This window comes from Vulpes lagopus, chromosome 6, assembly GCF_018345385.1.
Source record: "Vulpes lagopus strain Blue_001 chromosome 6, ASM1834538v1, whole genome shotgun sequence".
NCBI lineage: Eukaryota > Metazoa > Chordata > Mammalia > Carnivora > Canidae > Vulpes > Vulpes lagopus.
In genome coordinates this window covers 82,853,306-82,865,643 of record NC_054829.1, presented here as the reverse complement: position 1 = coordinate 82,865,643, position 12,338 = coordinate 82,853,306, and the positions used below count along the sequence as shown (strand labels likewise).

General features: G+C 46.6%; 1 protein-coding gene across 1 annotated transcript in view; it reads left to right on the top strand.

Annotated features, from left to right (window-relative positions):
• Window positions 1–1,917: 1,917 nt before the first annotated feature.
• Window positions 1,918–12,338, top strand: part of HPSE (heparanase) — a 34,477-nt gene continuing 24,056 nt past the window's right edge. The window contains exon 1 of the mRNA XM_041760284.1: window positions 1,918–2,237. Coding sequence (XP_041616218.1) covers window positions 2,005–2,237 — 233 coding nt within the window. The 5' untranslated portion in view covers window positions 1,918–2,004. The remainder of the gene's footprint in view (window positions 2,238–12,338) is intronic.

Below are 12,338 nucleotides of genomic sequence, written 5' to 3'. Positions count from 1 at the left end.
TTAGGAAGCTTGCAATGATCCACTTTTCAAATCACCCAAATATTCCAAAGAAGTTGTTGTGAGTTTTGCCCTTCGGGGTGGTATGTAGGACCAATGTCATGGCAAAGGCAGAGAAAGAGCCTAGGCACCTGCTTTTCTGCCTCCGTGTCTACCACCCCATGATATCCTGGCAACGTGGTATTTATGTATGAATTTTTTTTCTGAGATATAGTTGCAGGATATAAACTTGATTCAGGTTGCAAAATAGTAACTGATACACACACACAATCTCCAAACTGTCACCTTCTTTAAGTAGCTGGTTAACTTTTAAGTTGCCTAAGAATAGACAGATCTATGCAAATTAGAGATGCATTTCAAAATAATCCATTTTTATTTACCTATTTTTTAAAGTAAGCTTTACACCCAATGTGGGGTTTGAACTCATTACCTTGAGACCAAAAGTTGCATGCTCTACCAACTGAGCCAGCCAGGTGCCCCCAATCCATTTTTTATTTATTGCTTTATAGGTGGTGCAATCTCAATAGAAAATTCTTTTTTAAATATTTTATTTATTTATTCATGGGAGACACAGAGACAGAGAGAGAGAGAGAGAGACAGAAAGTGTGTGTGTGTGAGAGAGAGAGAGAGAGAGACACACACAGGCAGAGGGAGAAGCAGGCTCCATGCAGGGAGCCCGATGTGGGACTCGATCCTGGGGCTCCAGGATCACACCCTGGGCCGAAGGCAGGTACCCAACCGCTGAACCACCCAGGGGCCCCCTCAGTAGAAAATTCTAAGGGTTCTGGTGTCATTTGTTCACTGAACAAATATTTATTGGATGGTCAGTAGGTGCCAAGCACGATGCCATGAGCTTTAGTGAGTGCACTAGACAAGATGAAGCCCACCTCTGCTTTCATGGGGTTTAAATCTAGCAGACGAGGTCAACATGGGAGCAACGGTCGCAATACCAGTGAATGTGCTAAGTTCTAGCCAGTCCAGGATGCAGTGAGAGTGTGTCATGGGGATTTTCAGCTGCCTGGCGTTTCAGGCACAGCTTCTTTGAGGAAGTTCTATTTCAGCTGAGACAGGCTGCCATCTGCCCAGGGTTGTGTAACTGTCTTCACATCCCAACTGAAACACTTGGACCTATTCATGTCTTAGAGCCCGGGTCCTCATGTGTAAACCGAGCACAATACACACTTGGCAGAGACGTGCCAATGAGAGACAATGCAAGGAAAGCATCTCTTGGGGCATCAGGCTTAGAGTAAGCCCTGAGTGCATCCTGCTAGTCACAATTATATGCCCATGGAAGGCATCAAGGGAAAACTGAAGGAGTTTGCCCAACGGCTAAAGGTAAATTTACAGAGGGGAAATTTGGCAAAAGCTCCAAGTTCAAGAGACGGTCCCGCCCCGAGCTCAGGCTTGAGTTTCAGGCGCTGGACATCTGACACTTCAAGGCTCTACCGAGCGCGAGCGCCGTTTTCAGGGTAGGCCGGTAGGGCTTTGTGAAGGCCCGGCTCCCTCCAGCCGTCCGCAGCCAACGCCCGGTCCGCCTCCTCGGGTGAAGGTGAGACGCCCAGGAAGCGGCTCTCTGGTCAGCGGACACGCGGTCAGTCAAGGGACAAGCAAGTGTGTATGAGCCAGGTGAGGCGGGGTGGGCCGCAACGAATGCCCAGCTGGAGGCTTCGGTCGAGCGTCAGGACCTGGCGCCACCTGGACGAGCCCAGGCGGGAAAGGTGCCCCGGGTCGGGATGCCCAGCGCCCTCCGCGGGCGCTCGGCTCCGGGCCAGGTCCGCACCCTCGAGTGCGTGCGGGTGATTTCGCAAGTGGGTGTGACCGGTCCCGCGGGGGAGCGTGCAAGGAAGTGGGAGCGAGCGGGGGAGGAGCGGAGGGAGGGCGGCAGGGCCGCAGTGGGAGGGGTGAGGCGCGCGGAGAAAAGCGCGGCGGGCGGGCGGGCGGGGAGGCGGCGCGAGCTCCGGGCTCCGCGGCGAGGCGGCTCCGGGCGGGCCGGCCAGGTGGCCCGCGATGCTGCTGCGCTGCACGGCCGGGCTGCCGCCGCCGCCGCCGCTGCTGCTGCTGCTCCTGGGGCCGCTCGGGCCCTTCTCCCCGGGCGCCCTGGCGGGCCCCGCGCAGGCCGAGGACGCCGTGGAGCTGGACTTCGCCACCGAGCGGCCGGTGCACCGGGTGAGCCCCGCGTTCCTGTCCTTCACCATCGACGCCAGCCTGGCCACGGACCCGCGGTTCCTCACCATCCTGGGGTAAGCGTCCGCGCCCGGGGCCGCCTCTCCCTCTGGCCCTGCCTCTCCCTCCCTGCTTCGCCGCCTCCCTCGCTCTCCGCTCCCCGCTCTCCGCTCTCCGGGGCAGCTGCCCCCCACACCGCTCGTTCCCGCCTCCGTTCATTCAGCAAGTGTTGCCTGAGCGCCAACTAAGGGCCAATATCACGGGGAAATTCGGAAAAGAAACTTCCCACCTGCCCCAGAAACCCGCCTGGAGGAGGGCACCCAGGCAAGTGCACCTGGAGGCTGTGAGCCCTTGAGTCTGCAGCACAGTGTAGGACAGGTAAGACTGTGGACCAGGCTTCCCTCTCTTAAACTGTTAGGACGGTTTAAAAAAAAAAAATTAAAAAGTCAGATGGAAAAGGTCTCAAAGGAAAATAAGTGTGTGTGTATGAACTATGATTTTATGTATTTTAGAATAAACTTGTATTTTTTAAAGATTTTATTTATTTATTCCCAGAGACAGACACAGGCAGAGGGAGAAGCAGGCTCTCTGCAGGGAGCGCAATGCAGGACTCGACCCCAGGACCCCGGGATCACGACCTGAGCCAAAGGCAGATGCTCAACCGCTGAGCCACCCAGGTGTCCCTAGAATAAACTTTTAAGGAGTAGTTTTAGGCACAAGGTAGAGATTTCCAGGATTATACTATTTTTTAATCTAAATATTAAATAGGTGAGAGATAGGAAACTATTGCAGTGACTTACAGAGTCTTAATAAAATCCAGAGTCTGGATTATTTTTTTCCAGAAGATATTTTACCGCTGCAAAATCAGCCGTAATTTTTTTTTCTCGCCTGAGAGAGACAAACTGGTGCTTGTTCGCTGGCTTTTGCCCCATGAATGCAGGCTGATCCCAGGACAGGGAACTTCAGGGACAGTCCCAGGTCATCTAGGCCTCTCATCTAGGTCATGAGAGTCTCCAGGGAGGGCCACGCCTCAACCAGTCCAAACAGCTGGGAATCTTCTCATTCCCAAACACCTAGATGCTGTCCTGCCTGTGCCCATGCTTTCAGCTGCCATTGCTAATTTTGATCATTTATTCTGTAAAGAAAAGCAGGTTAATAGCCTAATGGTGAAGAGACTGGCAGTCAGACCACACTGGCTTCATTCCCAACTTCTACCGAAGATGGGTGGCTTGGTTGGTACAGGTTGCTTGGCAACTCCAAGCCTCGATTCCTGTACCTGTAGAATAGAACTTCTAAAGCCTTTTTGTAGGACCATTATGAGGATTTCATGGTAGTAAATAAGTAGGTAGCACAGTGTTTGACACAAAGTGTTTAAAATTTAAACTCATTGCTTCTTCCTGGAAAATAAGGAGTATTTGCCAACCATTCACCAGTACTCTGAGTGTTTCTTTTGATCATAGTTAACCTCCAACTTTCCCTGTGGCGGGAGAGGGAGAATTTCCTGGTGGAGAGGAATCCCCACTTTTTTGCCCTTTCCTCTTGGGGATAGAAAGCTGATACCACATAGCAGGTGGGTGGGAGACAGAAAGATTATTCTGGAGAAACGCTGAACTATGGGCTCCATATCTGAGGACCCCAGGCCTTGCTTCAGAGGTGGGGTGGGAGGCTGAGAGGGGAAGAGAAGATGTGAGGTGCCTTGTTGAACACAGAAGCACTAACTGAACCACTTAGTAAAATGTGAGAACTCAGGTCCTCTTCTGCCACTGCAGCTACTGTGCCTCCCACCCTTCCCCAAGAAAGGGCATCTGGGGATATTTCCTGGAGAAACAGATCCAAAAGAAGAAAACCTACAGTGGGGCGCCTTGTTGGCTCAGTGGTTGAGCGTCTGCCTTTGGCTTAGGGTGTGATCCCAGAGTCCTGGGATCGAGTCCACAGCAGGCTCCCCTCAGGGAGCCTGCTTCTCCTTCTGCCTATGTCTCTGCCTCTCTCTGTGTCTCTCATGAATAAATAAATAAAAATTTTTTTTAAAAAAATAAATAAGTAATAAGGAAAAAAGTTTCAGCAAGAAACTTTAAAAAAAAAAAAAAAAAAAACAACCCTACAGCACAACTTTTGGGATCCAGGCCTGATGCCCTGCAGTCAAGCTAACCAATTGACTAGCATGGTCCTCATCTCCTTGCCCCCAACACACACAGAACTTCTGGTCTGCAATTCGGCAAGGGTGATACCTTTGTCTCTTCATTTCCCATAACACTCTTTCTGCCTGGCTGGTCCCCACCTCTTGGTTAACGGCTGGAGGATGATAATGAAAACCAAGAGTGTAGTATGCAATAGATAAAATTATTTCTTTGATTTACAAAACTCAGTGTTCATATGGGCTTTTCTCCAGGGCTGACTCCCACCCACTCCAGTCCACTCCCTGGGCAGAGGCTGTCTTTAAGGCCTGCTCAGCAGGGGCATCTGCAACCACTTCATACTATTCCCAGCTGCCACTTACAAGACTGAAGCTCCAATAGGAGCTCCCTCTCACTGTCTGCTGACCTAGCTTCTGAATTAGGGTCTGAGAGTCCATCTCTCCAGGATGGTTAGCACTGTGCCCCAAGTGACCTGGCCATCTCAGATGGCAACACTAAGCTTAATACCTGTGAGGTGGGTGTTATTCTTGTACAGTTCCTCAAAAGTGAAGATGCTCAGGCCAAGGTGGCAAGAGCTGAGCAGATAAAAGCTGAAGGAGAGGGAGAAAAAGAAGAGGGTAATAGAAATAGCTGGTAGTAAGTGAGCCTTTGGCTTGTCAGGCCCTGTTTGTAGCATCTTCCAGGTATTGATCCATTTGGTCCTCACTACAAGACTATGAGGACAGGACTATTATTACCTCCATTTTTTAAAAAAGGTTTTATTTATTTATTCATGAGAGACACACAAAGAGAGGCAGAAACACAGGCAGAGAAAAAAGCAGGGAACCTGATGCAGGACGCGATCCCAGGACCTGAGCCAAAGGCAGATGCCTAACCACTGTGCCACCCAGGTGCCCTGTATCTCCATTTTTAAGAAATAAAGGGATTGAAGTTTAGGGAGACTCAAGAAATGACCCCTAGTCAATCAGCTGTTCATGAAGGAGCAGAGTCTGAGCCCAGATACTAATTGCAGGGACAAGAGTGCACAAAAATAAAGTCTGCAGCATATGTGTGTATATATGTGTATTGTGTATGTGTACATGTATATGTATATATTTATATTTTAATTATTTAAATTTAATTCAGTTAACATATAGTGCATTATTAGTTTCGAGGGTAGAATTCAGTGATTCATCAGTTGCATATAACATCCAGTGCTCAGTATATCACGAGCCCTCCTGAATGCCCATTACCTAGTTACCCCGTCCCCCACCTGCTGCCTCTCCAGCAACCCTCAGTTAGTTTCCTAGAGGTCAGCATCTCTAACAGTTTGCCTCCATCTCTATTTTCATCTTGTTTTAGTTTTCCTTCCCTTCCTCTATGTTCATCTGTTTTGTTTCTTAAAAGCAGTTTATATTTTTTAAAGGCAGTAGAGTAGGGTATAGAGGAAAAAGATTGTCCAGAAACAAATCGAGAAGATTGATGTAATGAAAAGAAGCACTGACCTGAGAGTAGGAGAATCAGGGTCCAGTCTTCTGAGGCGCTTCAATAGAGGCCCAAGTGAATTGAATCCGATGGCATGGTTCTGGTTTCCCATGATGGCAAACAGATGTGGTTTTTCTTTTTTCATATTTGCAATTAGAGAACATAGAGTACACAGAACTTAAAATGCCAGTGATAGAACACTCTAGAATTGGAAAGGAGCATCTTTTCAGTTTGCCTTCTTTCCAAAGGTAACTAATCAACAACCCAATCAAAAACTTTCTAAGCCTGACTATGTGCAGAGCTCTAAAAAGGCACTTGTCCTCACAGATGGGAGTGTCACGACCACTGCTCAGTAGAAATACAATGTGAGCTTCATAAGCAAACTACATATGCAACTTACAATTTTCTAATAGCCATGTTTAAAAAAAGGTAAAACCACCCGAGTGGCTTAGTCAGTTAAGCTCTCTTTATTTTTTTAATTGAAGTTCGATTTGCCAACATATACTATAACACCCAGTGCCCATACCATCAAGTGCCCTCCTCAGTGCCCGTCACCCAGTAACCCCAACTCCCCGCCCACACTGCCCCTTACACAACCTTTGTCTTTTCATTTCATGTCGCAACCTTTGTTCATTTCCCAGGTTCCTCAAAGAGTTAAAAATAGAGCTACCCAATACCCAGCAATTGCACTACTGGGTATTTACCCCAAAGCTCTCTTCATTTTGGCTCAGGCAGGGACTTGAGATGGGGCCCCATGTTGGGCTCCCCACTGGGCGTGGAGCCTGCTTAATTAAGATTTTTATCTCTCTGTCTCCCTCTGCCCCCTATCCTCTGCTCATACTCACTCTCTATATCAAAAAAAAAGTTTAAAAAGTGAAGTTAATTTTTAAAATATATTTTATTTAACACAAAATATCAAAGTATTAGCATGTCAACATGTAATCAATATAAAAATATTAATGAGATATTTTACATTCTTTTTCAAACTACATCTTCAAAATCTGGTGTATATTTCATACCCATAATATATCTCAATTCACACTAGCCACATTTCAAGTCCCAGCCACATGTGGCTAATGGTTACCTTCTGGGCAGTGAAGTCCACACTTCAAACAAGAAACACATACACGCACACATGCGCACACACAGACACACAGTTCTGTAATACAAGGTAAAAAAAAAATGGAGCATCGGGTCAGTGCTAGAGACCCCAACTACTCCAGAGCAGACATAGCAGTGCTGAATAGCAACAGCAGTAATCGTGCAGGCGTGCTTGCTTTTTATAAGGGTTTGCTTTTTTTTTTTTCAACAACGTTCATTCCTTTTTGCCAACTCATTAGATAGTTTTAATAATGACTTTTGATAATCTGATCTCTGCATCTTCATGGACAAAATTGCTTTTCATATTCAGAAAATTACTTATGATCAACGTCAAGTGCACATTTTGAAAGCCAATATTGCAAATAACCACAGGCCCTCTATGTGCCTGTTGCTGAGACTTAACCCTAGCCAGAGAAACAGAACGGAAAACAGTTACAAGCCATAGACTCGCATTTTCTGACGCCTGGAGAAGCACTGTCTCTCCAATGACCTGCTCCTCTGTTCCTTTCCCTCCCAGACCTTTCATTGTGCTCCCTGGAGCCCTTTGCATGGCAACCCTGCTTTGTCTTCCTCACAGAATATTCCTGCCCTAGCTAAAACTTGGCTCTTCTTTAAAGATCCTAGTGCCGAAGCGACGTGGCTGCCTCCCTGAGGTAGCCCTTTGGAGTAGAAGCTGCGCATTATGCAATCTGCAGCACCTTTCCGATCCACCAGCACAACTTCTACGTGATCACCCACCAGTATGAATGTAGTTCACACCCCTGCCGGCTTGTGACTTTGAGCAATAGCTTCCTTTTGTTCAGGTTCCTTGTCTGTAAAAAGAGGATAATAACCTATCTCGTTGAGTTGTTTTGGGATTGAGTGAAATAACTTATACAAAGTGTCTAAACTACTGAATTTGCATGAACCCAACGCATGCTGGAGATGACTGTCATGACTCCAGTGTGCGGTTCACTGTCTCTGTGGGGTCTTTGCTCTCACTCACTTCTCCTTACTGATTAAAAATCAGCGTTGACCTCACACTTTTTTTCTCTACTCTCATGTTCCACCATCATCCTAGATAACTTCAGGTCCTCCTGAATCAAGTGTCTCTCAACGACTTCATATCCACACATTATAATCCTCTTTTCTCAATGTTCTATTGGAGCTGGCTTGCATCACCTTATGAAAGATGTGCATCCCTTCCCAATTCCACATTCACTGGCATGACACTGCCACCTTGAAATCAGCCTGGTGAGTGTTTACACCATGGAAATTGGCAAATGCTAAAAAGCAGGGCACTTATTTTTAGGGAGCCAGTTTACCTGCACACCCTGCTTCACCCCATTTCAGCCACCTAATGGCATGGCCACACCTTGACTCTTTTCATCACTAAGAATCTTTTAACATCGAAATCCTAAATGAAAATTTCCTGGGGATGCCCGGGTGGCTCAGCAGTTGAGCGTCTGCCTTTGGCTCAGGTTGTGATCCTGGAGTTCTGGGATCAAGTCCCGCATGGGGCTTCTGAATGGAGCCTGCTTCTCCCTCTGCCTGTGTCTCTGCCTCTCTCTCTCTCTGTCCCTCGTGAATAAATAAATAAATTTTAAAAAGAAAAAGAAAAAACAAAGAAGATCTCCTGTTCTTGGACTACATACCTTACCCTGTTAACCTTTCACTCTGTGGGTCCGCCACAACCATTTGTTTTGTTTTTTAAGATTTTATTTATTTATTCACAGACAGAGGCAGAGACACAAGCAGAGGGAGAAGCAGGCTCCCTGCAGGAAGCCTAATACAGGACTCAATCCCAGGACCTCGGATCACAACCTGAGCCAAAGGCTGACACTTGACCATTGAGCCACCCAAGTGTCCCCCACCACAACCATTTAAGTTCCTCCACCAAACAGCCTTGTCCTGTCTCTGTTTCTTACATGGCTCACTTGGGCTTCTTTTCTTGGTTTCCCACATGAATAGTTCTTGGGATGACATCCCCATACTCTGGCCCTGTTGTTCTTATTGCTAAACCCAAATCCAACTCAGTTTAGTTTCCTTCTTTGGGATCTATAAAGTGGACATAAAGTCTGGGAACAAAAAATATTACCTAATTATGAATTATAGTGCATATTAATAAGCCTGTTTTATGCATTTGCTTCTGCTTCCTGTCTTGCTGGCCACACTGAATAGCTGGGCTATGCGCTTTTAGGGTGGAGGGGAATGGCTCAGCTACATGGGGTTGCACTAGAAATTCTTGGTCTCCAGACTTACTTGGTGCTACCCCTCACTTCTCCATTCCCTGCCCCTCTCATTCTCCACTTCCTTCAAACCCGATCCCATCTCCACTTCCACACTCTTAGTATATGACTACATTTCTATTTCCCAAAGAAAAAGTCATTGGATAAGAACTTCCTTTTCTTCTTGCCATCAAGCCTGTGCACATACCACAGCCAGATGTAGCTTTCTTTCCTTCTCTCTCCTCAGGCCACTGCTTCTTCCTCTCTGTCCCCTCTTGCTCCCTAGTCATCTCTTCTCTCCCTTGTCTTTAACCTCTCCCCATGACTGGGTCCTTCTTCACAGTGTGGAAACATCCTCAAGCCTATCCTGTCTCAAACCCCACTCTGCACATGTGCCAGGGGATCTGCCCTTGCTCTCTTCTCCCCTTGGTGGCCTTCCTTACTGCCCACTCCGTCCTTGTTCCACCCTCACGAAGTCCCTATCACTGTGTCATAAAAGCAATCTCTCCAACATCATCAGTGACCTTTTTTTAAATAAAAATATTTTATTTATTTGAGACAGAGAGAAAGAGAGAGAGCGTGTGCATGAATGAGGGGAAGGATAGAGGGAGAAGCAGACTCCCCACTGAGCAGGGAGCCAGATTCAGGACTTGATCCCAGGACTCGGGGGTCATGACCTGAGCTGAAGGCAGATGCTTTTTTTTTTTTTTTAAAGATTTTATTTATTTATTCATGAGAGACACAGAGAGAAGGCAGAGACATAGGCAGAGGGAGAAGCAGGCTCCTCGCAGGGAGCCCAGTGTAGAACTCGATCCCCAGACCCTGGGATCACACCCTGAGCCAAAGGCAGACACTCAACTGCTGAGCCACCCAGGCGTTCCACAAAGGCCGATGCTTAATCAGTTAAGCCACCCAGGCACCTCTACACCCGTGACCTTTTATTGCAAAATCCAATGAACACCTTTCCATCCATGTCTTATTTGGTGTCTCTCATGGGTTGAATTTCTGTGTATTCCCCGACCATTCATACACTTGAAGTCTTAACCCAGCACGTGAAGTCATACCTCAGCACGTAACCTTGTTTAGAAATAGTGCCATTCCAGATATAATTAGCTAAGAACTAGTTGTAGTGGAATGGAGGGGGCCCTAACCCATTCTGACTGATGTGCTTACAAAAAGAGGAAATCTGGGGACAGATACGCCTCCAGAGAGGGATAGAGAGAGAAGGCTGTGTGGAGACTGGAGTCCCACGGCAGCAGGGAACCACCAGAAGCTGGAGGAGAGCCCCAAACGGATCCTTCCCCCCGTAGCTTCAGAGGGAGCATGACCATGCCCACACCTGGATTTCAGATTTCTGGCCTCCACCTCCAAACCTCCATAAAAGAGTAAATTTCTGTGTGTAAGGCACCAGTCTGTGGTACTTTGATTCTGCAGCCCTAGCAAAGGACTGGAATCTCTTGGAAACAGTTGGCAAGGTTGACAACGGAAACGCTTTCTCATCCTTTCAGGTCTATGTCGCTTCTGTTTCTGGGGGTTCCCTCACCTCTTTACACTTCTTCACCTCTTTCTCTAGCTTTCTTAAATGTTTGATGTTCCTCAGACCTCCGACTTAGGCCGGAGGTGCTTTCACGTCACATTATCTTCTGAATGGTCTTACCAGTGGCTTGAATTCATGCCCCATGTTCTAGGAAATGTTTAACAATTGACTCTTGGAGAGGACAGGAAACTGATTTATGGGTTTTTGGGTTTTGTTGTTGTTGTTGTTGTTGTTGTTTTTATTTCTGTGGTATAAATACTCCCACTGTGGCTGATTTCAAACTGCCAACAGTTTAATAACTTGTTCTCAAAATATGACAACTGGCTCTCACAGCTGATAGGAGCTGGTACAAGCTGGCTCCAGCACACCTCTGCTTTCATGTCAGAGATAAGCAGCTTATTTTTACACCGAAAGTAAAATAATACCTGCAGACTTTTCTTTCCCCTAACAAATTGCTCTGGAAGTAGAATGTCTGCAGCTGCTTTTATGTGTTTTTTTTTTTTTTTTTTTAATTTCCATGTCACTGTGGTGGTGGTATATCCCCCCTTCTTCCTGTATATGATAGGAATAGCATACCTCTGATCAATTTTGTTTTATGACATGTTTTGCAGCTGTTTAAAATCTGGTTTTTGTCGGAGGGCATTAATATTGTATTATCAAAACAAGAAAATATTCCCTTACAAAAGAGACAAACAAAAAGGTCTTTAATACCAAGACTTTTGAAACATGTGATTTTCTTTACTTGGCAGGAGCCATAGCATTGGGTTTTATTTATTTAAAAGATTTTATTTATTCATGAGAGACAGGGAAGGAGGAGGGGAGGGAGGCAGACAGGGGGAGAAGCAGGCTCCCCACTGAGCAGGGAGCCCGATGTGGGGCTTCATCCCAGGGCCTTGAGATCATGACCTGAGCTGAAAAAGCAGACATTTAACCACCCAGGCGCCCCCATCACTTTCTTTTTATGTTAACATGACCACAGTCTTTGTCCCTCTATTCAGTTATTTACACTGCAGCCTGAGATTCTTTTTTAAAACAGAAGTCTGGTGAGACCATTCCACTGCTTTAAAGCCTTCCAGAGCTCTATATTGCTCTCATGTAAAGTTGGATTCCAGCCCACAGTCCCTCCATGGTGGCCCTATTTGCCTCTGTGGTCCGTCCTCCCCTTGCAATTCCCTGCCCCCAGTCTGTAGGCTCTAACCACACCTGTTGGCTCTTCAGTGGTGCCATAATGTCTTCTACCTCTGGTCTTTGCAGACATTTCCCTCCACCTAGAACAATTCCTTCAATCCCACCTCACTATCTTTTATCTGGATAAGATTTATTCCTTTTGAATGTCTAACAATGAAGCTAGTGCCCCCAAAAGCCTCTAACCACACCCTACCGCCCAGCCCAAAGTCTGGGTTAGGATCCCCTTTGTATATTCTCATAGCACTGTTTTGGAATTGCCTATTGACTTGTTTAAATAGATATGTATGCAATTGGGGCACCTGGGTGGCACAGTTGGTTGAGCGCCCTACTCTTAATTTTGTCTCAGATCCTGATCTCAGGGTTGTGGGATGGAGTCCTTCATCGGGCTCTCTGTTCATTGTGGGATTCTTTCTCTCTCCCTCTCCCTCTCCCTCACTCCACCCTACGCCCCGAACCCACTTACTCACATACTCATGCACACGCACACACACACACACTCTCTAAAATAAATAAATAAATAAATAGATAAATAAATCTTTAACCAAA